The sequence below is a fragment of the Leptinotarsa decemlineata genome, unplaced genomic scaffold (genome assembly GCF_025532065.1).
Source record: "Leptinotarsa decemlineata unplaced genomic scaffold, Ldec_3_MD MMD2_tig00000505_RagTag_RagTag, whole genome shotgun sequence".
Taxonomy (NCBI): Eukaryota; Metazoa; Arthropoda; class Insecta; order Coleoptera; family Chrysomelidae; genus Leptinotarsa; species Leptinotarsa decemlineata.
The window spans coordinates 8022654-8050343 of record NW_027412549.1 but is presented as its reverse complement, the minus strand read 5'-3'; the positions used below and the strand labels follow the sequence as shown (position 1 = coordinate 8050343).

At 31.6% G+C, this 27690-nt stretch overlaps 2 protein-coding genes across 5 annotated transcripts in view; both read right to left on the bottom strand.

Annotated features, from left to right (window-relative positions):
• Positions 1-1052: 1052 nt before the first annotated feature.
• LOC111517488 (dTTP/UTP pyrophosphatase) lies at positions 1053-2910 on the bottom strand. Its single transcript, XM_023173662.2, has 4 exons — positions 2668-2910; positions 1911-2149; positions 1456-1608; positions 1053-1257 (listed from the first exon to the last, which is right to left on the bottom strand). Exons 1-4 carry the CDS (start codon positions 2755-2757, stop codon positions 1119-1121), a joined length of 621 nt encoding a protein of 206 aa, XP_023029430.1. The 5' UTR covers positions 2758-2910; the 3' UTR covers positions 1053-1118.
• Positions 2911-10788: 7878 nt separating this feature from the next.
• fray (oxidative stress responsive kinase frayed) overlaps positions 10789-27690 on the bottom strand; it is a 55953-nt gene continuing 39051 nt past the window's right edge. For 3 of the 4 annotated variants that reach the window (XM_074173858.1, XM_074173859.1, XM_074173861.1), the window contains exons 5-12: positions 26804-26948; positions 25377-25542; positions 19892-20065; positions 19622-19798; positions 16870-17081; positions 15586-15615; positions 13662-13848; positions 10789-12018 (exon numbers count right to left, since the gene is read on the bottom strand). In XM_074173858.1, the coding sequence (XP_074029959.1) occupies positions 11941-12018; positions 13662-13848; positions 15586-15615; positions 16870-17081; positions 19622-19798; positions 19892-20065; positions 25377-25542; positions 26804-26948 (1169 nt within the window). In that variant the 3' untranslated portion in view covers positions 10789-11940. The remainder of the gene's footprint in view (positions 12019-13661; positions 13849-15585; positions 15616-16869; positions 17082-19621; positions 19799-19891; positions 20066-25376; positions 25543-26803; positions 26949-27690) is intronic. The other variant, XM_074173860.1, reaches the window with a different exon arrangement.

Here is a 27690-nt window from a genome sequence, read left to right as displayed (position 1 = left end):
TTAAACCTACTGTGTTGGTATATAGGGACTGGCTTAAACGTTTAAAGTTCATTTGCTTTAGATTCAAATATATTTCGTAACCAAAAACAGGGGACACACGTCCAAGTTTAGCTCAAGGAAGCTACAATGTGCCTCTTCTTAACTTGATTCCGATACACTCCGGAGCCATCTCGTATTTTTTTAATGGGAAAGATGTCGATACTTTGATTGAAGGTGATTTTCATTTTATGACGTTTTTGTTTTCCTTTTTTATAGATACGTTGTCGAGAAATAAGGATGAAAGTTGTTGAGCAATCGAACTTTCTTCTGCTCTGTACTTTATTCTCTTCATGACTTTAGTTTTGTTTTACAGTTTCCACATGTTATGTTTAATAAACAAAATAGTACAGAACGAAGATTTTCTCTGCACTGTGCTCTTGACAAAAACTTCCATCATTTGAATAAGAAAAATAAAAAATATTTAAATAAAATTTAGGTTCAATATATCGAAATGATTGTTGATATAGCAAGTGTGTATAACAAATGGTTTACACATTGTAGACAATGGTTGACTTTTATTATCAGAACTGAAAATGTGTATCAGATCTAGTTGGTCATGTTGAGATAGAGCTTTACACTCTTGTGAGAACGATTGCTGTGGCATCTGGTGTCCATATTTGTACAATATCTGTTTTTCTGATTATTGCTTTTATTATTTGAGTGATGAAGTGTATCGACAAAATTGTCTGTGTGATATTTATGATATCTGTAATGAAAATTGCCGATACATGATTAAAATCCATAAAGTAAGAATTTGTGAGATTTTCAATGATCATTTTACAAAACTGTAACACGTGTTTCACTAGACAATAGCAGCTTTCTCATTCGTGTTCATACGTATACTCGCTCGAGGAAACTATTTCGTAATGAAACAACGCGTGCTATTATATTTTGAAAACGGTTTCGATTTTAAGGGAATGAAGACTCATGACTGTCAATAATAATAAATGTACCTCCCCAAAGAATATTTAGACAATATCTATGAAAGCAATTATTACCTAAGGAAACAATAATTGAAATCATATTTTATTCAGGACAACAGGCCAAACAATTCTGTAGGAATGAAAAAATTAGTAATTTCATTTATTCATAACTATTTTTTTCAGCTCCAGAGACAATCGACAGAGCGGTAATCCAATGACATTGTTTACATCGCCTTCTATTCGAGTGACAAAGGTGCTTGCAATTCCTTGAATTCCATATCCGCCTGCTTTGCCCCTGTAATTAATTCAATCAGCATTTGAAAATGATCGGCTATATACATAACCTGTTCAAGACTCTGTTAGTTGATAGTCAGTCATACCACTGATTCAAATACATTGAAAGTAATAATGTACTGAAAATTCAGTCTATCCAGTCAGTCATTTTATTTACTGTTAGTCATTGAAATTGTTCACTGAAGAATTTTGAACTTACATAGGTTCTCCAGTTTCTACATAGGCTATAATCTCTTCCTGTTCTAACTTATGCATGTGTACAGTTGTGACCTCTGTGAATTTGTGTATTTGATCCTTGTAGCTGATAGCAACTCCTGTGTATACCGCATTAGGAATGCCCGATTGAGTTAAACTAAAACATGAATTGTTATCATACGAACTATATTTTTCCTCGTAAATTCGTTAACTTTTTCAATTTTAACGTGAACAAATGAATTTTCATTCTTTTACAAAAAAAAACTTATTTATATCATGAATTGAAATTAAAATAAAAACGTGACGAGTAGGTATGTATATTAGAAACAGATTCTCAAAAATTATGATTGAAAAAAGTCTCTCGATAGGTGACTGTCTATTTGGTTTTGATATCTAATGATATCAAAGAAGTTTGTTAATTTAAAAATTCTAAAGAAACGACTTCAGAGATTGACCTACTCAGTTATTGTCTTGATGGCATCTTCCTTGGATTTAGGTTTCCCATACATCCTTCCATTGTACGCAACCATAGTATCTACACCGATGATAATATCTGGCTTTCTCGTGTCATTTTTCAGGCGGTTGAAAACTTCTGTCAATTTACAAATAGCTGTTTTTTCTACATAGTCTGAGAAAGTATGTTCAGCTGGATCCAGATTTTCTTCGTAAGTGGATGGATATATCTCATATTTAAGCTTCTGCAATAATAATATTCAACTTTAAGAAAAAGTGTATTTTATATTATGTGCCTTTCATGCAGGTACCTACTGAAAAAAATGTGCTTGGAATACATTCGAACAACAATTGTTTGTTGTTCCCTATTAATCATAAATTAATCAGAGCAGGAAATGCGAGACTTACGAAAAATTATTGAGAAACAATTTCTATTATTGAACTTATTATTTTCATCAGGTAGTTTATAAGATAATTTTTTGAATGAAAAAAACAAAGGAATAAACTCAAAGGTAATGTCAGAGATTGCTGTCATCAATGTACCTACATTTTCGTAATTATATTCCTTTTAATCGTACCAACAAATCGATTCAGTCGCCACTTAGTAATTAGTACGTTTATCAATTTTATTTGAAAGTTGAAGATTTGTCTGTTCAAAATATATGATATTTTAAGTTTGGTTGTGATCACTTTTTCCGATACGGTTCTGTTAACGAAAATTGATATCGATTTGTTGTTCATTAACTCGAGCGCCATCTCTTACCAAACTATTCAATAACGCAGCACGCTGTTTGGAGCTGCTCGCTAATATAATTCTCATTTCATTCAACTGACTCAACAACGGCTCCAACATGTTGGAAAATGACTTCAGTTTAATTAATCACGTTTTCTTGTTAATACACAAAATATTCACACACACTTATTTTATAAGGTTCACCTTTTTGATGTGAAACTGTTAATAATCTAGTGATCTACTGATCATAGGAATATGTGAGCAGAGAGCAGGACCGTACTAAAATCTGGAATGATTGGGAAAATCACGAGTTTTACCGTGAAGTTAAAAAAATAATGTCTTTCATGAAAAAGAAATATTTTATGATTAGGTTGAAAGATTTTATAGATCTTTATACAGGGCTATTCAAATTCGTTTCTGTACATGGGGATCTCGTAAAAGATAAGAGATAGAGTGTCGGTTAAATTGTGGCAAAGTTGCGTATTTTAGAGACCTATTCAATGATTTGAAAAAATCGAATATATCTGGAGATATACAGGATAGCTCACATCAAGCTCACTTGATGTGAGCTATCAGAATATGTTCATGAATCTTTTATATAGGGTGTCATCTGACTTGAGCCACCCCATCTTTGAATTTTTAAATACGGACCTATATTTTTTGTTATAGTTTTTGGATCGTCGATGTTCACTTTATACTGAGAAATTAAATTTTATTTTATATTTCGGGATGTTTCGGTAATATTTGATTATAATTAGGTGAACTATTCCCTTTTAAATTACGGCTCTGGAAATTGGTTGACTGAGTTAAATAAAAACACAATAGCAACTTTCACGTCTTCCTATGTACCGTAGAGTTTTTAAAGATTTTTTTTGCATTTTTATGTACCTATTCATATTTTTTCATATTTCCATTGCTCTGATCGTTTTCTACAATTAACTTCGAATAAGAAAATCTTGTATGATTATCTGAAACATATCTACACCAAAAATATATTATATGTGTTGTTATGAGCAGAAAAAGAAATGATAGCAATAGTAACGTCCGAAACGAACACTATAATTGTAATGAAAATTGATATGAGGTAATTTATATACACAGAAAAATGAATGGCGCAATAAATGGTCAAATGAGCCTTTTTCCTGAGAATAGTACAGCGAACGTGTCGCGAGAGGCAGCACTAGTAGTAGGGACAAATATAAACTATTCACATGTAAAACAGTGTTATTTACGTAATATTAATTTATTATTTAAAAATATAAATCTGATATAAAAAATTATTTTGTGCTAGTATAATGCCAACAAAGCATTGCTGTTTTGCGAATTGTACGTCGGATAATCGATATTCGGAAGAAAAAGTGTTTTTTATACCATTTATAAAACCTAATAATATTGAGGTTAGATGTAAGAAATGGATACATGCTTCGAGGAGAGTAGATTTAACAGTGCAAAAAATAAATAAATATTCATATGTATGCTCTAAACATGAAATGAATAGTAAATTTTTCATAGTTAATTACTATTGATTAGAATGAGATATAACCTCAATCATTTATTATATTATATTCATTTATTATATTTAATTAAATTTATTTCATTACCTACCATCTATATTTGATTCATATTTCACTCGGTAATAAACCTGAAATTCATAATTATTTTAAATGTCTTTTATTACAGTTTGAATCTACCGCTACTCTTTTACTAGAGTCTGTATACTAACCTGATGTATATTAATTCACTTTTTTTCCAGTTACTTTTAAATTACGGCATGCAAGCCAACATTTTAATGTTACAACATTGTTATCCTTTGCAGTTGCAAATTTTAGTTTTGCTCCAGGAACATTTTCTTCTGTTAAAAACATACTTTTTTAACTGTACTTTACCATATGTTTATATGAGGATTAGGCAGTGTTTGTCCCTACCTAACTACTAGCGCTGCTAGTGAGTGATTTTTCGTACTTTAGGAAAAAGGTTCATTGGAGTTCTTCCATTTCGAGACAAATAATGAGCCAATAAGATGGCCTGCAAGATCACCATATCTTACTATTTTGGACTATTTTTATGGGGGACATTGAAAAATAGGATTTACGCTGGCAGAGGGATAGAAAATGTGGAAGACACCAGATTGAGGATTTTGAATGATTTCACAACAATGCAGCAAATAAGTGTATTCAGGGCAATAAATAATATGAGTCCATCCATTTCGAGACATTTTTGAACTCGGTTTTTCATATATTATTTATTGCTCTGAATACACTTATTTGCTGCATTGTTGCGAAATCATTCAAAATCCTCAATCTGGAGTCTTCCACATTTTCTATCTCTCTGCCATCGTAAATACTATTTTTCAATGTCCCCCATAGAAAATAGTCCAAAATAGTAAGATCTGGTGATCTTGCAGGCCATCTTATTGGCTCATTATTTGTCTCGAAATGAAAGGACTCCAATTCGAACATTTATTGCGCTATTGATTTTTTTGTGTATATAAATTACCTCATATCAATTTTCATTATAATTAGGCGCGATTCCCACAATACGTAACGTCACCGTCACGTATCCGCACCGTTACGATATATATTCTTACATTGCAAGCAATGAACATAATCGCACTATCAGTCACGTCCACCTCCCGTCGCCGTCACCTCCGTCGTCGATTGCAGCGAAAGAATATTTTATCGTGACGGTGACGGTGCGGAGACGTGACGGTGACGTTACATACAGTGGGAATCGCGCTTTAGTGTTCGTTTCGGATATTATTATTGCTATCATTTATTTTTCTGCTCATGAAAACACATATATTTTTGATGTAGATATGTTTCAGATAATCATAAAAGGTTTTCTTATTCGAAGTGATATGAATAGGTAGGTACCTAAAAGTGAAAAAAAAAACTCTCGATAAACCTTACGATACATAGAGAGATGTGAAAGTTGCATTTGTGTTTTTATTCAACTCAGTCAACCAATTTCCAGGGCCGTAATTTAATAAGGAATAATTCACACAATTAACATCAAATATTACCGAAACATCTCGAAATATAAAATTGAATTTAATTTCTCAGTATGAAGTGAACGTCGACGATACAAAAACTACAACAAAAAATACAGGTCCGTATTAAAAAATTCTAAGATGGGGGTGGCACAAGTCGGATGACACCCTGTATAAAAGATTCATGGACTTATTCTAATAGCCCACATCAAGTGCCAATGGCAAAGTGTGGACAGATTTTCAATATGTCTGCGAATAAAGAAGATATAGGCAAAAAAATAATTTGTGATTTTTTGGTTTTTCCTATATATCTCCAGAACCAGAAGAGCTATATTCGATTTTTTAAATCATTGAATAGGTCTCTGAAATACGCAACTTTGCCACAATTTAACCGACACTCTATCTCTTATCGTTTACGAGATCACCATGTACAGAAACGAAATTGAATAGTCCTGTATATTTCGAAACTATTACTTAACAATATTGACGGAATTCATGCATGAAGGAATATATTTTGGAACATCAACTTTAATTACACAGTATCTGAAGAATATCCCAATTTGGTCATACACGTCTAACGTATAATATCTCAAAAATAAGAACCTATATTATGATATGAGTTTACAATAACGTTTTATGTTATAATGATTTTTTTCAGTTGTATAAAGCCAAAAAGCTCTTTTTCATAAAATGCAATCTTCTTCAACACTACTACATCATCTCCTAAAAATATTTCCCTTTTGTGTTGAATAAAATGAATATTTATTGAAAGAACAAAAATGACTAAAACACATGGGTGTCTTTATCTTGAGTGTCACACTATAAATGAGAAAAATTTACTTAGAACCTTTATTTCGAATGTGGAGGAGAAACGTCTTCATTTGCTTTGAATATTGAACTTCAAGGTACCAACTAACTCATTGGCAATATTGCAACAAATGAAATTACATGAATGAGATGTATAATTGCCAATTCTGACCATTTGACAGAAAATCTTTCAAAAATTTCAGCATTGTTTTATAAAGGATATTCCACTCTTGCATTTCATTATATAATCTCTACGAAAGTACCGAGTTATCTTTATGAAAAAATCAGCTTCCGCACCGATGTTCATCACCTGAACTTGAGATTCAAACATCATTTAGCCACTCCATCCTATAAAACTTCATTATTTCGATGCTCCTTTTCATATAATATATCTCGGCTGTATAATCGACTCCCTGACTCATTGAAGTCATTGTCACTTGCAAAATTCAGAAAAAAGCTGACAGATGATTTACTTTTAAATGAAATTCTTCTACCAAATTTATTGTCTAGTTGTAAATAATGATCCACTTATATATGTATGTATATGAATGCCTATATGTATGTGTATATACATGCAAATATATGTTTCTATAGTAAAACCAATAATCATTGAGAGTAAAGCGCGTTGTCATATCTAAATTTTACGTTACCAGTTTATAGCAGAATCAAAATATAGTAAGCAGTTACTGCTTACTATATTTTGATACTATATTTTGATACTCTACTGTAGAGTTGTAGGTTGTGGCAAATTATAGATAATACACAATACTAGTACGATTAAAAGGTATTATTTATGACAAAAATCAGTAATGAGCTTGTAATGAGTAATACTTATACATTTCCTGATTACTGATCAGTTAAAATTCATTCTTTTCTGTATAGTGTTAGATATTACAACTAGTGGCAACGCTGTACGCAACGATATTTCTGTCTTTGTCACTTTACCGTAACTTCCATCTCATCGTTGCAGTCCTCACGAATGTACTTGCAGCCATGAGCGTATCATTGGTTTGTGAATTATACAGCGTGAATTGTACGTTTTACAGTTAAGTTAGTCAGCAATCGACGTGTTGTGATAACAATTGGTGAAAATAATAGTGCTAATAAGTGTTTAAGCGTTACATAATTATATTTCTACACCGTTCTCAAACTACTCAAAAAATGGGAGACATGGTCGGGCCTTCCACGTCGAAAAAGGTAAAACGGTCGGAGTCTCGGTCAGTAAGAGAAAAACAAATTGTACTGCGAGTATTTCACTGTCTTGAAAGAGATCATCAGTCACCAAAAGATGACTTTGTGCATATGTGCTGTAATTCTACGTGTGTACCTCCGAATAACCAACCGGGCATTTCTACATCATTAAGTTCCACAATTACAAGAGATAAATTAGTTGATATGTGCTCTGATTATACCGGTGTACCAAAATCATCGATTTACAAAATACTAAGAGAAGCAGAAATTCATGGAGACGTACAACGCCAAAAACTAGTAGCGAACGAAAAAAAAATTACAGTTGATGAAGAAGCCGAAACCAGTATCCGCAGAACTATTCACAGTTTCTTCTTCAGCAATGAGCTGCCCACACTACATACAGTTCTGGAGGCACTTAGCGATCATGAATTGGTCCCAAAAATGGGTAAAGAAACTTTTAGGAAACTTGTACAAGAAATGAAATTTACGTACGGAAAAGTTGACAGGAAAAGCATTCTCATTGAACGTTAAGAAATAATAGCATGGAGAAGAAACTATCTAAGAAAAATTGACGAATTTCGGAAGCTCAAAAAAAATTGTACTTCATGGACGAGACATGGGTTAACCAAGGACATACGGTCAAAAAAGTATGGCAGGATGGTAATATAACAAGTGCACGACAAGCCTTTATTGAAGGTTTGTCAGTTGGGTTAAAACAGCCATCTGGAAAAGGTAGAGGTCTGATAGTTACACATATAGGAAGCGACAGTGGATTTTTACCAAATGGTGAATTAATATTTAAATCTAAGAAAACAGGCGACTATCATGAAGAGATGAATGCGGAGGGGTTTGAAAAATGGTTTGAAGGCATCATTCAACTTGTGGAACCTGGGTCTGTCATCGTCATGGACAATGCCCCATACCATAGTCGACATTTAGAACCATTACCGAAACAATCATGGAAAAAAGCAGCAATTCAAGAATGGTTAATTAATAAGAACATCCAATATAACAAAGATAGTTCAAAGGCAGAACTACTTCAACTAACAAAATTACACACAGACAAATATAAAAAATTCGCAGTGGATGAAATGGCGTTAAGTCGTGGAATTACAGTTTTAAGGTTACCACCATACCACTGCGAATTAAACCCAATAGAAATAATCTGGGCGCAAGTAAAAGGATATGTGGCACGAGAAAACAGAACATTTAAATTAGTGGACGTGCAACATCACCTACAAAAAGCTATTCGAACTGTTTCTGCAGAAGACTGGAACAAATGCATGCAGCATATTTTAAAAGAAGAGCAAAAAATGTGGGACGTAGACAACCGTATTGAACACAATATTGAACCAATCATAATTTACTTTGATGATAGTGATATAGATATATATATATATATATATATATATATATATATATATATATATATATATATATGTTTTTTATTAATATTGTTAATTTATTTGGTACCTACTATAATTATCACGATTATTACTCCGTTTTCATAAGGCCCATCTAATGACTACAATGATTAGGTAAATTACGATATTGCAAAGTTTTAATGAAATAAATAAAAAATGTGTATGGATATTTTAACTAATTGTACTAAGAATTTTTCTTTCATTCTTAACCCTCTCAAAAATTAATAAGCACGCCCCCGATTTGCTGTCAACTGGGCTTCTACTCTCAATCATTATTGGTTTTAGTATAGGTAAAATAATTAGCCAACATTTTTGTTTCTTTACTAGTTTTCATTATCAAATCATTAGTTAACATTTTTCTATTTCTTTGTTTTTTCATTGTCGTTCATTGAACGAAATAAGGATAGGTGATAGCATAAGTGGTTAATGATTAGAATTCATTTGTAATTATTGTTATGAAGATGGTTGAATGGAAGAGCAAGTTCTGATTGCGTTACTCAAATGACAAGATCAAAACCTGAATTCTGCCTTTTGACAAAAATGTAGGATATCATTTAAGAACTGCCTGTTTTTTTCTTTTTATTATATCTACTATATGTTGTACTGCATTTTGTCAATAAAAACAATTATTATTATTATTAAAACCCAAAGAAGATATTGAACGAAATTTTTTTTTCTGGGAAAAACCTGTTTAACATTCCTTTGTAAATGTAGGAACAAGATCATCCGCAAAGGCCTCAGATTGAACGGTAAAAAACCGAAGACATTTTGGCAATTTTTTTCCGGGGTTCTTTATGTATGAAAGTTTTCAGTTTATTTTTGAAGTGATGCGGATTTATAATCAAATTGATTTCATGTGGATGTGTATTGTATAATTTTGGAGCAATATACATATATGAACGTTGGTACGTTAATTTTTGCATTTGTGGCGTAATATGTTACACATTACACATTGATCACAAGAGTAGCCAAAACTTGTTTTGCTCTTCTTCTAAAACCTACAAAACATTACATTCATAACATTACTGACATTATGAAAATTATACTAGTTCGCCACTGGTAAAAGACTTTTAGTGTCCTTATCAGTTATTGTTTTCAGTTCAAATTCTTCACCAAAAATAGTATTGGTTTCAAATTATGGCATACAGTTATAATTGAATATCAATATCAATTTTTATAATGTAGCAGATTTTTCCACAAATCTAGATATAACTTTCAATTTCTTTTCAAAATTTTCACTCAAACCTAAAATAACACAAATTCAATTTATTTCAAATGCCATTTAGACCAAATATTAGGCTGCTTCGCTATAAGATCTATACCCAACTCAGTTGGATAACATTCAGCAAGGAATGCCTACTTTGCCTTTTGGGGTTATGGAATTTCTTTCTGGGTGTAAGTTCCCAAACATTATTAAATTCTATTTTCGTCCTTTAAACAAGGACTGTGAGATAGTTGTGCAGAGCTAGAGTTGAAGATTCCTGTAGACCTCTTTTTTCAGTACATCATATACTTCCACTACCTCATCTCAAATTTACTTCTCCGAGACAATGAGAGATCAATTATTATGTCTGATCTATGGTAAGAATTACATGTTGAAAAGTAGGACCTCGTTAGTCCCAAATTCACACAAATTTTGATAGTTTCATTCTTATGTAACAGCTGGTTTGGAACCCATCGTTCACATTCTGTATTGGAAGCAGGGATTATAACAGACTTGAATAAATAATAGTAAACAGATTTTAAATTTCACTTCTTTATTATTGCAACCAGGCAACAGGAATAAATAAAAATTCTATAAACAGAAATTTGCGAATCCCATATACAACTTGTTTTTCTAGTTCAAATCGGATCACTCTCAATTTATTGGCTTGCCTGTGCAGTAGGCCCTATTTCTACAGCTTCTATATACAATCATTTCTCAGCCAAACATCAAAAACGTAATAAAAAAAATCACTAGCGAAACTTAAAAAACGCTTGCATCATCAAATGAATTGAATTCACACCTACGCTCTGATATACTAAGAATATCAAACAGATTTATTCATCATATAGCCTACCTCTCCTAAATCAAGGCAATTTGTTGGTGACCTAACTAGTTTTCAAAATTGATCAAAAACGATATGTGGAATAAATATAACAATCTAGAAAATATATAATGCAAGATTACATAAAATAACTCAATTTTTCTTACTGCGTGAAACTTTTTTTAAGTACAACTTACTTGAAATCTATTGATCATGATGATCGAGAGCACTCAGTAGAAAAGTTTCAATGTTACTTTTGTAAATCTGACATAAAAAGTTTGAACCTATGAGATATGTAAGTCACTCCAGATGGCAAAGGAAATTGATAACTGGTGATATTCAAGTTTTGATAGAATTAAACTGAACGGAGAAATTTCCTGAATAACGAATTTGAAACAATAACAGTGCTTAACTATTGTTATTGTCAATAATTATCTCATTTTCTTCAGAAAAGAAAAACTTCAAAAACATTTTGATTACTTCCTAGAAAATATAATGAACAGTCACTCTCTTCTAGATAAGGGTTATGACATATATTGAATTATAGATATACAGGAATGAAAATGTGGTAATTGTGCAATTGACCCGACATGAACAAATAAAAACTGAAATAAAAAAATTGAATACTGCCTTCGTTTATACTGAAATTGGTGGAATAATAAGTATCACACCCCTTGGGATATTTCTACATGAAAAAATGACTGTTCAAAACAAATAATAAACTATTATCTCGATGCTGTTTTTCAATAACATAAAATCAGGAACTAGCATAATTTCATAAAATTCTATCTACAGTATTTACAATGATCAGTAGATTCCAGAAAATTATTGGGATGAATTGAAAAAAATTATAATCCAGTCAGTTTCAGTCCATTATGGATATCTGCGCATACCCAATGAGTGCTTTATCGTCAGGAACTTCGTTGGGATTAAGCGGTGAGTTCTGGAAATAAATAATCAGGTTATAATAAGATCAACATTAAAAAATTTATATTTTGAAACAAATTATAGAATTATCCTATGTAGTCTATTTACTACCTTCATAGAATTGAACCTAGGTTACCAACATAATAAAAAACTTTTTTTTTTGATACCATGACTTTAGGAATGACTTGGTCATTTTGAAAAGTTCAGAATTAAGAGTGTTTTTAATATGCTGATAGAATAAACATCCAATAAAGGACATGTACAAATCATTACAGGAAACAAGGTTTCTAGAATGAATATCATGAAAAATGAGAAAAAAGTGATGAGTCCAAGAAGTTGCAAAATGTCTGTAGACTTGGTAGAAATAGATAGGTCAGATGGAATCATAAAAGAAAAAAAATCAGATCAGAAAAAGTTCATCACATGCAACAAAAGTTTCAACATTGTTTTTCATCAAACTACCTGTTTGGTATTCAAAGTGAGGATGCATTTGACAGATGGAAGATTCCCCCTCTCAACCGATACATCTCTATGTGACTTTTATTAGCTTTTGAAAATATGTATGTTCTAAGCAATACTTTTTTTACTCAAAAAATATGTCTTTCATCTGAGTAATGACTTATATGATAATAAATTACTATCTTGTATTATTTTCATTCCAGATCCTTGGGAAAAACCGAATTAAATCAATGTAATCCTGATAAGCAGACTCCCTAAGATGATGATGACAACAAATGAAAGGGTCAAAGGTACAAACTTCAGAAAGGGGGAAAACAGGATGCTCACCTTACCAGTTAAAGAGTTACAACTCAAAAAAGATTAGGGATAGTTTGATGGTGCTCAAACAAATGTTGTAGGGACTGACCATAGAAAGATGGCGCATCGAAGGGAATGAACACATTGAGGAACATGTCCAACAATAATACCCAACAAAAAACAAATCGATAGGAAAAAATCATTTCTGAGAACATACGGACCTGCCCACTAGATGCAAGTTTTGTCTTTCGTCCTAATGTGTATTTTGTCAGAAAACATGTAGGATGCGAGATTCAAGCTTCTTTCATTTGACAAGCTGTGCAAGCTTTTATTCACATGCTGTAAAAAGGGGGAAATAACTTTTGAATCAAATCAAACCCATCAATTTATTACTGTACACAATTTACTTGATAGAAAAGACTGTCATGAGATTTATCTGTGGATAAATAAGAATATAGTACCTAACTAAATTATTTCTTATATTTTTTATGTCAACCAAAGCTGCTCCCACTAGTTCTCTAGCTATACCTTCAGCAGAATCCTTGTCAATGCAAATTCAAATCTAACTTGATCTTAATGAGTAAGAAAAAATTAGGTTTTTTATATAATAGGGACATCCCGCAACAAGCTTTTGAATTTTATTAATTGTGTAATGCAATTAATTGATGGTTTGGATTCAACTTCCATGTTTTTTTTGAAGCTGTGCCCAAAGATGTCTTCTACTATTAATTTATGTACAGCAAACACATCAAATAAAACAATTCTACACATATTTTCTCTAACTTTTCAGTGGTTGTCTTTCAGAATAAAATAAAAAGCGAGTGAAAAATTCAGCTGGCTGCAATTTCATCAGCAACAGTAAATCTAATAGCCCTGGAATAACATAGATATTCATTGACTCACCAACAGAAAAGTGATTACTCTCATACTATCCCGCTGCTTAATGAGTTTCTGTAGGTTAGTAGTGATTGCTATTATATCTTTCCCGTCAACCAAACCTGCTCCCACTAGTTCACTAGCTATACCTTCAGCAGAATCCTTGCCAACTGCAAATTCAAATCTAATATCGTTTAATTCTCGTTTCGCATTTCTGAAACAGAAAAATATTTTATATAAATTTCTTTTTGAATGAAAGAACTGAAAAATGTTAAAACAAAATTCATATTGATATTTTCTATTTTATAGTTATGCATATATGGTAACAACAAATGACTATTCTTTATTACTAAAACAAAAATCAGACCACACTCTTCGACTAACAAAAATGTATCACGATCAATGAGGCTGACAAGTCTTTTATGTCAGTTATAAATCTACGAAATGCCTGTCAATTTATGCTATTATAGAATGTTTCATATTAGCACGAACATTGAAAAACACTTAAAACTGTAAAATTGTTTGAATGTGTTTGTTGTATCTAGTTTTGAACCTTTTTAAAGATCCATTTCAACTTGAACCCAAATGTGAAGGAATCGCACCTTGAAAAGTAAGACCTCGTTAATTATTCGCTAATTCTAGTTTAGATTTCTGAGAGGGGAGTCGACTGCTGGTTAACAAAAAAGAAAGGTTTTGAACAATTTTTTCAAGCTATCGTCCCTCTAGCCTCAGAAGTATTCAGAATACTTGTGTGAGTAAAGAATTAACAAAGACTTCCATTTTAGGAAGCAAGATTTGACAAAAGGAATAATATTTTGTTAAAATAAATTGAACGAACACTATACTAAAAACATGTGAGAGTAACTCAAGTTACACTAGTTCAGCAATTGGTTCAGTTGTTTGTTTGAAAAGTTTATACAAATGAGGAGTTTTTTACTATGACAGTGTTAAGTAGAAGATACTTCGTGATAGGGTATTTAGGTACATGTTTTGCTGTTGAAATTTGGCCGTTTAGTCAATATTCTATTTTGTCATAGACAAGTATTAGCTAACAATCTTTTCTTTTCTGAAAATATCAAAACAAATTGTTGTTTTCATCAATAATAAATACTACTAAAATATACTTGAAGCAACAAATATTATTTCAATACATATACAATTTAGTGAATGATGCCCAAAGCTGAACTTATCAATAAAAACACAGAAGACTTCAGCTGTGAAACTTGTTTAAAACATTTGTCAAAAATGATTGATTTTGAATGAATGATTCTAAAACAAAATATTACTGTCCAGAGTTTTTTCTTAAAAGTATATTGCAAAAAATTTTTGATAACTTTTTCTGAGAAAATATAAAATATAGTGAAAAAACTATTGAACTATTTTCAAGGTTTTCATCTACCTCCTTTTGATATAGAGAACAGAACACTTTACATGAAGTTGAAAATTTTTCGAAAATGATTTATTATAGAAATCTTTGTAGTTTCACCACTGTAATTATTCAAATTCTGTACGGCCCTCAACTAACATAACTAGAAGATTTCGTAACGAAAAAATTTAAGATTGCAAAAGACACTAAAAGAGCGATTTTTCCCGCCCTCAGCAGTCAGTCTTCCTTAGTCTTAGCTTGCAATGATTCATTCTTCCAATTGTGTTCTGAAACAAGCAGTTGACACGTCAACTTTTTTAAAGTGGAACAGAGCCGGAAACGTTTCAGTCTCCAATCTCTTTTTTGTTTCGAAACCTTCTCGACCAAGATTTAGGTAAACCACTTGATGATATCAAAAATATTTTGAAAGTTGCTGAAATAACCAATCATAGGACCATAAATACTCATATCTTAGAAGCAATTATCACAAAGCAGCACAAAGAACTATAAAGCTATTCAAGAATGAAAGCAGGGCAAGAGATGGTGGAACAACTGGATCAAAGGTGAGGAAAGGTATATACAAACCTGAAGGTGGGGAACTGCCTGTGTGGGGTTCTAGGAAAAATAAAACAGGGATTAAAATTGATTAACATAAACGCATCTTACTAGAGAAGTATTCTCAAGTAAGTAAAATGTTATTATATTTTAAAACCACATATCACCAAATATTCCATAAATGATTTTATGAAGTATTTGTAGTAGTAACAACTTCAAAAAATTCAGTAAATATGTTTCACGTCAAAGTTCTTTTTCCACATATAAAATTAAAGAATATTTGACAAATACAACAACCATGGATACATATTTCCATACATGATATCTTTTTGAGGTTGTGCTGTACCGTGACACCTACAGTAGGGACGATTAAAGAATACGCATGCGACTTTAACAAATTACGCGATAGAACACATACTTTTATATAGCACTAATAAAATTTTGTGATCCACAGTATCAAATGCCTTTCGAAGATCTAGAAACTATATCCATTGGAAATTGCTTTCCAATATGTAAAATTACTGATTATGTGTCACTAGATATTCAAAATCCATATTTCCCAAAATATTTTACATTTAATTTTACAATTCACACCAATAATCTATAGTGAATTGTTGTTTATTTACTTTTTTATTTATTATTCATTTACTGCACAATTAGGTATATAAACAGAATTAATCCAGAAAGTATCAAGTTAAAATTTATATTTCTATATTGATAGATATTTGAACCATAAAAAAAGAAGGATCACTAAGCACGTTACACTAGTTATGAATATGGAAAAAAGAAAGTAATGATATAGAACGATGAGAAATGAGAAATAAAACTTCCTATGTTTTTATACCACTTGTATTTGTATATGTGTATCTGTAAAACAGATACACATATCCATATAAACATAAACACAAGTCACACAAAGTTGTAAGCAATAGTGATGGAAATGAAATAAAAAATATCTGGTTCGACAGTTCTATGATCCCTAGATTCAGAAACTGGTGCCATGACTTGACAAGTGTTCAAATGGTAATGGTATCAATGTATAAAAGTACATAAACGTTAGTTTGTGATAGAATTAACACATAGTTTCTTTTAGTAGATTACCAAAACATTTCTTACTTAAACAATATTGTGTGCCATTAAGTGGTACTATTTTGGGTGGATATTGGTATCTGTGAAATTTCTACACTGCAAATTTGATTTGTGAAATTTTGAGGAATCAAATACTCTTATCAATTACCGTCATGTAAAATTCTCATTTTGTAATGTACAACAGGATAATATTTCACATTGTAAACTTCTAAATATTTGCCTTACCTCATCCTCAAGACCAAGTTGATAGGTGGTGGATCTCCTTCACTACTCTCCTGATCAGAACCTGATGAGCCAATTGATACTAGAGTATTCATCGGTTTAGAATCAGTGTCACTTCCACTAGAATCGCCACCCTCATCTTCACTAGACCATACCCATTCACCAGTTTCTTTTCGATGAAGACGTCCTGAAGCTCCAGGTTGTCGTTTCGATGCCTAAGACAGACAATTTATAAAGTATAATTATTCGCCTTTATATCATACACATGGCAAGCCAAACAACATCTAACATCAACTATATATACTATCCAAAAACAAACACTCCTGAAGACGCCAATTTAGGGTGAAAGTTGCGCCTAGAAGAGCATCTCATTTCTATTGATTGGAAAAAGTGCATGTTTTTGGATTTTTTCTACCCAAGAGGTTCCAGTTTTATCTTTCATTATGTAAACTATTCTAAAACCATTGTGACTATAAAAGGAACATTTATAATGTATAACTCAACCAAAGTATCGAAGCTATTTTTCAATAAAAATTTCTTAGCTTCATGTTTGAATAACACCAGATTCTTTACTCAATAATGTTTCAAGCTACATCAACTTTTTTTTTGAGAAAAATTCAATTTTGAGTTCTTCACTGTCATCTTGTACTGATTTTTCATATTTAATAACTTCAACAGAACACAGACACAAAATGATCGCTAAGATTTGAGTTGACAAGATTTATAAGATAATATAATCAGTAATGCTCTTTGATGTAATGACATTCGAGTATAACAACTTTATTTGGCTGATTATTGGTTACTTCAAGTTGAAATGACAAAAAAATGTTACTCAGAAGTCAAGAAATTCACTGTTCATATAATTAAAGTTAGAAACATTAACTACATGATATTAATTTTCAAAGAAGATACACTTAGCTCAATTCAATTTTTGACTGAAATATTAGTTATCTTAGAAATTTTTTAAGATTTGACACAATTTTCAGCATAAATTCAAGTACCACCACAAATTAACAGTCTTCTTGAATAATGTGCTACCAACCTGTACTCTCTGAAAATTTGTTCTGAAACCAGTGTTCATTAACACAAATAGATCTGTTGTGAAGATTTGCAATAATTTCTAATTCAGTCAACTTATTGCTCATTAACAGTTTTTACAAAATATATCCAATGAAATGTAGTGTTTTTTAAATATGTCTTTGGGTGTATTTTGATTTGTTTTAGATTACAATTCGTAAGTTGTCAGGGTTCCTGCATGCCTAAAAGTGCCTGAGGGGCTTTCATTATATATTCTAAAACAAAATTCACAGTAAGCCACTCCATATGGCTAAAATGAAGATTTATAAAAATCATCCTTGTGTTTGAAGGAGACTGCAACTTTAAAACATTCAAAATTAGTTTATGTACTCAGATATCCAACTACGAAGCCATCAGTAACATATCTTGTTTTCATTTCAAAGTGTTTCAATAGCAAAGATTGTAGTTCTTCTTCACCTCAGGAGAGATACACCAGTGTACTTTGTCCTCTGGCAATTGAGATGTGCTACATCATACTTTCCAGCAAGATCTAATGAGTGGCAATTCAAGTTTGCAATACCAATCATTTTACATTTGTGTAGCTTCCAAACTGTTTTACAGTTGTTTGGTTGAAAATCATTATCTTCTTTTTGCTTGTCGGATTTGTTTTCAGTTTTCACTTTATTGTTTTTGGTGGACGCCCCATTTTAGTTTTTTTAATTTTTGTCAGGTACTTGATTATTTTTAATATAATCATTAACTTTTGATAATTCGACATCCTTGATATTTTTGTGAGAATCATCTTTCTCAAAAGTTATTTACACTTTTTTTTCTATAAAAAGTATAAAAACTCATCGTGTTTGGTAATAAAGAATATTTTGACTTGTCTAAAAATATGAATTTATGAATAAAATATATATTGGGTTATCACTGTGTACCTTATTAATATTTAGTTTAAAAGTATCTTTATTCTGAAAATTCAATTCGACTTTCACATAATTGTACTGTTGGATAGAAAGAAGAAAAAGGGTGTTAATATAAAAAAATGAGACGTGAAATGTAAGCATAGCACAATTTTTGAAATTTAAATCATTTTAATTTTGTATAGTTTATCATTCAATTTGCAGTTTTATCACTCATTTTATGTTCAAATCCACAACAATGTCTAAAAAACTACATTCATCATTATAAATATCTTTATGACATAATTACCATATAATCATAATGATGATTTATATACACATATAAGAAATGATTGTTTGAAAATTGCTAGTAACACTTAATTTCCAGTATTTGAGATGCTCAAAAACAATAAAAATGTCCGAGTGTGCCACTACAATCATTCGTGATTATTTCGAAACTAAATGTTTCAGCAGAATTACTTGTTCAGTAGAATTTCACTAATCCGGCACTTCAATAAACCAATAGGTCCAATAATCCGACCTGCCCGCGCCCCTCTACAGCTATGCAATCCGTCGCCGCGTCGTCCTCCAGCAGTCTAACCTCAAAACTTATCAACGTGAACACGCATACGTATTCACCTGTTATTTTAAAGTGAGAATAGTGCGTAGTTTAAAAAGTCAAGTAAAAGGAAACACTGCACTATTTTATTCATTCTAATTTTTTCCCTATAATCCAGTAATCCAAACAATCCAACGATCCGGCACCCTCTGGTTTTTAATAGTGCCAGATTAGCGAGATTCTACTGTATGTACAAATTTCATTTCGAATAACTCACTTTTTGTACTCTAGTCTCCAAACTGGGTCCGATGGCTACCAAAGTTGACTGTAGATACTTTTTATCTTTTGCTTTTTTAAAAAAAGGGTGTTTCAGTAATTCTGCAGCAGTGGGTCTCTTTGAAGCTTCTTTTTGTAAACAATCTGTCACCATCTTCCTGAAAGTTTTGCCATAAGCCTAGAAAATAACAGCCAGTATAGATACTGTAAATAAAAAACCCCTTAATCTAAGAAGCATCAAAGCAAAAATATAAGAAAAAATGCACTTTACTTTGTATTGATCTTTTTCGTCAGCACCAGTGTCAAGATTAGGTGGATCATTCTGCAAGGTCAACATTAGCACTTTCATTGGTGGGTACTTATGGTAAGGTGCAGTTCCAGTGGCCATTTCTATAGCAGTTATACCGAAGGACCAAATATCTGCTTTAAAATCATAACCATGATCCTGGAAAAAATGAAAATTATGCACTTTTCAAAACACTAAAACTTGTAGGTGCTTCAAAATTTGAAGTGCCTATGCAGCACCTGAACATTTCTGAGGTTGTATTTTAAATCAGCTTGGCAGTACTGGATCCGATTCTGTAATTTATTTTTGGCGATGTACTACTACTTGTTCTGCTATGCTGTTGTTATTTTACTGATTTTTTTACTGCATTTCAGTTTTGAATTCTTGGATTAAATAAGTTGAGTAATTTTGTTATTTCTGTGTAGAGATTAGTTGGAGAAATAATTTGCAAATACAGTATGGTGTATTGTTTAGGCCAAAAGAGGCATTTATATAAGTGTTAACCGTATGCAGACTTGTGACGTCGTCAAAAAATAAGAAAACATTTTAATGAGACATAAAATTTAAAGAGATTATATTTGATTAAGAATTTTATAGTATATAAGTTTTGAAATTATGAATACACTGACCCATTACTTGATAAAAATTCAGTAGTAATAGCACACACCAGTCTAAAATTCCTTTATACAACAGAAATAGTTACCCAAATTTCCACAAATAGTATATATAAGAACTGAAGACCAGTGTGTGTACTATTACTACTAATGAAACTACGGTGTTAACGAAACGCTTCTAGAATAAAAATTTTATTTGTGAAAATTGCTCAATTATTATCATGGATATAAACTTTTGTTGGTTTGAACATATGTGAATATATCATAATGATAAATAAAACATCTTCGATTGATGACCTATTAATTGGTAGAAATTCATAATGAATATAGGATAAAGAAAATAATTTTTGTCTAATTTCTACCAAATTTATTATTTGTTAAGACCGGTTATGGTTTGTTAGACCATTCTCAAGTTATTAACAAACCTAAACCAGTTGTAACAAAAAATAAACTTAGTAGAAATTGGACGAAAGTTATTTTCTTTATCCTTTATAAATATAACAGTTTTATTATGCATCTACTTCGAAAATCAATTTGAAATAGATTTCTCCAAAAAGATTTCTTGTAATGCAAAAATGTCCTCCACAATTCAAACTTCAGAATGGTTTAATAAACCGAAACAGGTCGTAACAAATAAAAATCATAGTGGAAATTAGACAAAAGTTCTTTATGCTAATTCAATATGAATTTTCACAAAATAAATAGGTTATCAATCGAACAAATAAAACTTCATTCCAACAGGCTATGAAACAATTCCAAATAAAGGAACATATTGCAATAAAAGCTATCTTGAGTTAAATAAAATGGAACCAGTTTCATCTTCTCCAGAAAAAAATCTACTTGTGGAAATCTAGTGAGGGGTACCCAAATCTTTGGAATGGGCTTGTTTCATGCTATGGAAAATGATACTTTTGCTTATAGACTGATCGAGTTAGGGGTATATTATACTTATCAAGAAAAAGAAATAATTTAAATTGGCCGCGTGTCTGTTGACCAATAAAACTGATCGTGTCTAAGCGGAGTTGCCAAGTGTATTGGTTTTTAATATCCAATCACAGATCTGATGATCCAATTTGACAGACGCCATTTTGTTGTTATTGTTGTTAACTCGTTGTGAATACAACTGTTAAAATTATTTAATTACAGAACGTTTTTGTAAAAGGTAGGTCTCGGTGGGCACATATTTTGCTGCATATTACGTGTCATTAGTTTACATTCCGAAAAATATTTTTTCAGGTTATTTTTGGATTGAATTTTACCATTACTACGTTGGCCGAGCTAAAATAAAAATTGAATCAAAACTTTCCATCCTACCGATAAAATACAAAGTCTGAAATGAATGTCATATAAATAAAAGGGACCTACTAAATATACCACCTACTGTTTCAATTTTTCATTCTTCATTTCGGTACCAAAGTATTGCAAATTTTTTAAGTAAAATTCATCGATCATTTCAAAATCGATTCTTGGTAAGTTGTCGGGAGTCAGCTTTAACAAAACTAGGCTCAACATTCATTTTGAAATTATTTTAACAAAAATACGAAGTTTGTGGAAACCGTTGACATTAGAAAGAGCACATTATCGCATTCACTACAGAAGGCACTGGCTGACTGGATGACAATATGGCTAATATACCAGTAACGTTGAATTTCTTATTTTTTGGTGGGTGGCATGAATACATAATTGATTTATTTTATTAGGGTTCATGAGCATTCAAAAACCATTTGAAAATACAGCTTGTTTAATTCTATTTAGATATAACATGTATTATATCAGTTATCAAGGCAAATATTATTGTCCATTTTTATGCATTATTCGTGGATTCGAGCGTGAATGCTGGCTTTATTAAAAAAAAAAATGAATGAATAATTACAGAAAATTTTAATTGATCGTTCATTTTCTCAGGAAAATGGAGTACCCATATCACAATTAATTTTTCTGATTGATTCGGCCGTTACCTGATGAAGATCCATAGTAATTTCAAAAACTACACCTCACGATTTGATCTCCACAAAGTTTGTGGAGACCAAATCGTGAGGTGTAGTTTTTGAAATCACAATTTATCAGTTTATTCGGCATTGAAAATGTATGTCAAATCGAATCCATTCTGCTTGTTTTTGCAACATTGAGTTTCAACTTTTTCTTAGGTGACAGCTCGCGTAGGAACAATTCGTTTTTTCATCGAGTTTAGTTTGTGTATGTTTTGAAAGTGTTTTAGAGATATATTTGAATACAAATATGGTGCATTCTTGTGCTGATTTTAATTGTGCGGAAAGGCACAAGAAAACAGAAAGTGCATTGGTTTTTAAGTGAATTATTTCATATAATGAGTTTAGGTTCCCAAAGGATAAAATGATGAGAAAAAAAATGGGTGAAAGTATTGAAAAGAAAGAAATACAATCCTTCCACTCTTCCAAGACAATAGAAATCATTTAAAAAGTGAATATAAATGAAAGGGGGACGAAAATATTGAATTTGATGACAAAGTTTTTTTGTTTCAACTTCAAGTATTCTCCACAGAAAGTATTATCTGGAGTTAATCTTGTTACTGAAAGTATGAAACAAAATTGATTAAATTTTATCATATCATTAATGGTATTATTACCTCAGAAGCTTTTGTTGGATCAGTTGGAGTACAATCAATTCTGTCTATACTTGACCTCATTCAACCTTCCTCTCAAACGAGCCTATAACGCTTGAATTTTGTAGCTATATTTGAAAGAAGTATGTATGTAGGAATCGTTTTTTTTTATAATAAATTGCACAGATTGATGACTGTACAATAAATTGAATATTTGAAATGATTCTTAATCCAGTTTGCTATATTTTTTGATTTTCACAACTGTATATTATTAAATAATGCATAAAATCATAGTTTAGGTAAATATTTTGTGATCTATCGACTTTGTGTACTGATTTTAGATATAGAACTTATTTGCAAACATGATTTTTTGTGTACATTTTATTCCATGTGGAGAATTTTCCATTAATTGAAACGTCAACGGGTTCATATACACTTCCATAATTAAAATGATAATTATAGGCTTCGTAAATTTTACGATTTGGCAATGTTGATTATTTCTTTGTTCCTATTGGTCAATCGAACAAGAAGCGGGAATAGAGGCGTGACGTCACCACCCTACCACATTCGATTTTTAATAATTAATTACGGGAAAACTACGGTACTTAGAGAGATGAAACAAAGTGCACTATTTTTCAATTTAAAATTTCTATCAAGTGAACTATAAACCGAAAATCATGAAACAAGCCCATTGAAAAAGATTAGAAGAAACACAAATAATATTGGGAAAATATACCCAGGAACACATAAGGGAAAGAAAGCCTTTTTGAAAGGACCATCTGAGATAAAAATGAAAAAATTACTTCAACAAAACAGGAATCTGTTCAGAACAATTATAGGGCTACCCACTAGATAGAGGCAACTGAGAGGGTACCTAAACAAAATAGGGCTTTGGTACGGAGACTTTAACTGTAGACAATGGAACAAAGGGACAGAAACAGCTCATGTTCTATGTGAATGTGAGGGTCACACTGGGTCACAGGAGGCAAGCAATCTATAAACAGACCACACTATATCCAGAAGAGCAAACAAACATCCAACATGTGACAAGGGACCTGTACAAACTAGAACAGTGAACAAAATTATTTTGTATTTATTGCCCATACTGATTCAATATTTTTTGTCCTGGCCTATATTTTTAATGTTACTTGATAAAATATAAATGTGATAGTTGAGAAATAATAATTTTGACAGTAATATTTAAAAGTCTTCTAATAAAACTAAGAACTTGGAGCATTGGCTCTATTATACAAATAAAAAACTTCATAACAATGGTTTCAACATAAGCCATTTAGGCTGTAGTGTTTTCTGAAGAACTGGAAGACAAGTCAGAGAGCTCCCAAGAATAATAAAAAACATCCCTATCACATTTCGGTCAAGTGTCTATAAGTGAACTAATTTTATTATACATTTTTCATCAAATATTATTTTTTTAATTTCCTATTTTCTTTCAGTGTTACTGGCACTTTCAAACCACATTCTTGATGAATTTTAAAACACACAAGTTATTTAGCATGGAATGGTTCATTGAATGAGGTTAACAGAGCTTCTTGGTCCAAATAAAATTTCACATTAGAAAGGAAAGTCTTGAATCTCTCACATAGAATAAATCTAACCTAATTCTGTCATTATCAGAAGATGAACCATACAGTATAGTTCATATATACTATATATAAAGTATACTATATAGTACAGTACAGTTCGTCTCTCGATGACTTGATTGGTGATACAAGCATCAAAAACAGTGCTGCAGGTCTAGTGTGTGTGAGCAGTCTTGTGTTCAATAAAAAATGTGGTTATAACTGCCGATTTTGCATTTTCGCCATTGGAAATGTCTACCATATCCAGCATTGGTTTCATATGAAGCAGATTTAAATGTCAAAGGCGGTAGACAACCATTATTTTTGGTTTTATATTTACTTTTAGTTAGCAAGGAAAGCAAATTTGTCTAACATGATTTTCTATTCTGCATATTCAGCAATTATTGGTTAATGAGTCAGGCAATACATTATCAAAGTCCAAATTTTATAAATTATGAGAACTCAAAGAGTCATTGTTGCAATTGAAACTTATGGTAAAAAAGCGAGTTATATTAGTTACTTGGCAGCCAGTATATCTGATTTCCAATATATTTGTTCATAGTTTTCTAGGAACAGGCAAATTTATGTTGATCTGATATACTCCAGAACTGTAATAGATTTGATACTATTGTGCTAAGAATATGCAAGCCAATGGGACATCTTTTTGGACAGTAATATTTTAAAGGAATTTTCACCTGTTCCATGACTTCAGGTGCCATCCAACATGGTGTCCCTACGAATGTGTGCCTGACTTTTTCCCGGGATATGTCCCGGCCAGTGGCCAACCAAGCTGAAACTCCAAAATCAGCTATCTGAACGGTTCCGTCCTCACCAAGAAGAATGTTACCAGCTTTAACATCTCTGGAATATAAAACATATTTTTCAAAAGATACATCTCAAAATGCAAAGTACAGTATATACAAATTAGAATATTAATAATGATAATGAACTGATTTATTCAACCTTCATATAGCCATATACTCATATTTATCTAGATATAATTAGGCAATGTTATCATATCCCTTCCCAACCAAATTTTTGTTATGAAAGGGATAAAATAAATTTCCCCTTTCAAACCTAATTCTTGGTGGAGTTAGTAACCTGGCTCGGTTTGAGCCAAAATAAACCCTAGTAGGCCGCAAGGGGTCAAATAGTCATAAATCTGGACCTACCAACTCATAGATGAGTTGGTAGGTCCAGGTTACCCACTAGGTAACTTTCTACTTCAACAAGTGACAAAAATGGTATTCTCCTGCTTCCATGCAATAATAAGAGAAAAATGGTATTCTTCCATACAATAATAAGAGATTTTGTTTAATGCGGTTTTGGGTGTTTCAAGTATTTTGTAATGTTTTTACATTCAGCAATAATGCATTGACATTAATTTTCGATTTAGGTTTCAAGTGACACCACAAAAAATCTAACAGATTTAAATCAGGTAACCTTGTAGTTTCCTCCACTGGTCCCCTTCAACTGCCACATCTACCAGAAAAAAAAACATTTTGATACTAATGACGTGCAGATATCCAATCTTGCTGAAATGTCAACTAATTTTCATTGTAAAGGTCACTAAGGTCATGAATGTCAGTGTCAATGTTAATAGTGTCGGAAAATTCATTTGTAATCGTTAACAGAAGAAAGAAAAAGCTGCATTTATTTTTACAAGCATTCAATCAACTTGCAATTGAATGTATGTAGGTATGTTAGTTCGGATCAAATCTTGCAAATGAATTTTATAACAATTATCTTCAACCGTTTGAGCCAAAAATTTGTATACAAGTTTAGTTTGAATGACAATGCATGGTTAGCTAAGTGGAGTCATTCTACATCCAATATGCACACTGCCCAAATTGGCGAATCAGTTATTTTTTATGCACTACCATGATACGGGTATCAAATGAAGGATTCGCTGAAAAGAATACGAAAAATAAAATGACACGTGAAAATAAAGTCTACATTGTAAAGGATTGTAATTATTACGAATAGATTTAACAATAAATTGCCTAATTTTTAGTACCGTTTACTACGTTGTTTATATTCAGTGATCTAATAGATCTAGTCCAACTCTTGGTAACACAAAATAACCAAAAATAAATGGTGACCTGTAATAAATATTCCTCACCTGTGAATCTGTCCATTACTGTGAAAATACTCCAATCCTTTCAAAACTTCTTTGAGCACCGTGGCAATTGTAGCCTCATCAAAAACACCATGCTTGCAATTCGATGTTCTCATTTTATGTTTTATAATGTCCAGTAGACTCCCACCTAAAAGTGAATGCAAGTAAATGAAACAGAGTTTGAGTGAAATATCAATTTAAGCGATGAAGACTTTCCTGACTACCTACAACTTTCTTCAAATTTAAGGTACTGACTAAAGACAGTAGGCCAAATGTCTGTGAAAGTAGTGATGGGTTGGTATTTCAAAACCACAATTTTTTAACGGTATTCAATAAGGAACTGGGTGTCGTGCTCTGTAACCATTAGGTGATAAGTTACTGCTGCTACTCCAGATCTAAATCACTTTGCATGAGTATGTGACAAACCAGTTGTGACTAGGTGTGAAGTAGGCAAAAATTATTTTGATGTACAAAATATAGCAATATATCAGACTTTATCAAGAAACATTGTGTATTTTATCATATTTATGAAAATGGCAAAATATATACTTAGGTACTATGTTCATACTTTATCCGTGATATGACAATATTTAAAATTGGATAGTTGTAGCAAAAAAAATCCATCAATATTTTTGTTACTACTCAAACAATTTCTTTGATCAGATGAGACTGTTCCAGTTTTTGAAAAAAGAAATAAAAGGCGCTAAGTTGTCTATATATCACACTTTCAAATTAAAGTTTTCTCAAGTACCCTAGTTGTTGATAACAGAAACACAAAACAGATAATGATTAGCCTGTAACATCACTCACAATACCACGTTCGCTCGATCACTTAACGAAAAGTAAAGATGTAATACCTATTAGTACTGTTACGCAGTACGCAGATGGTC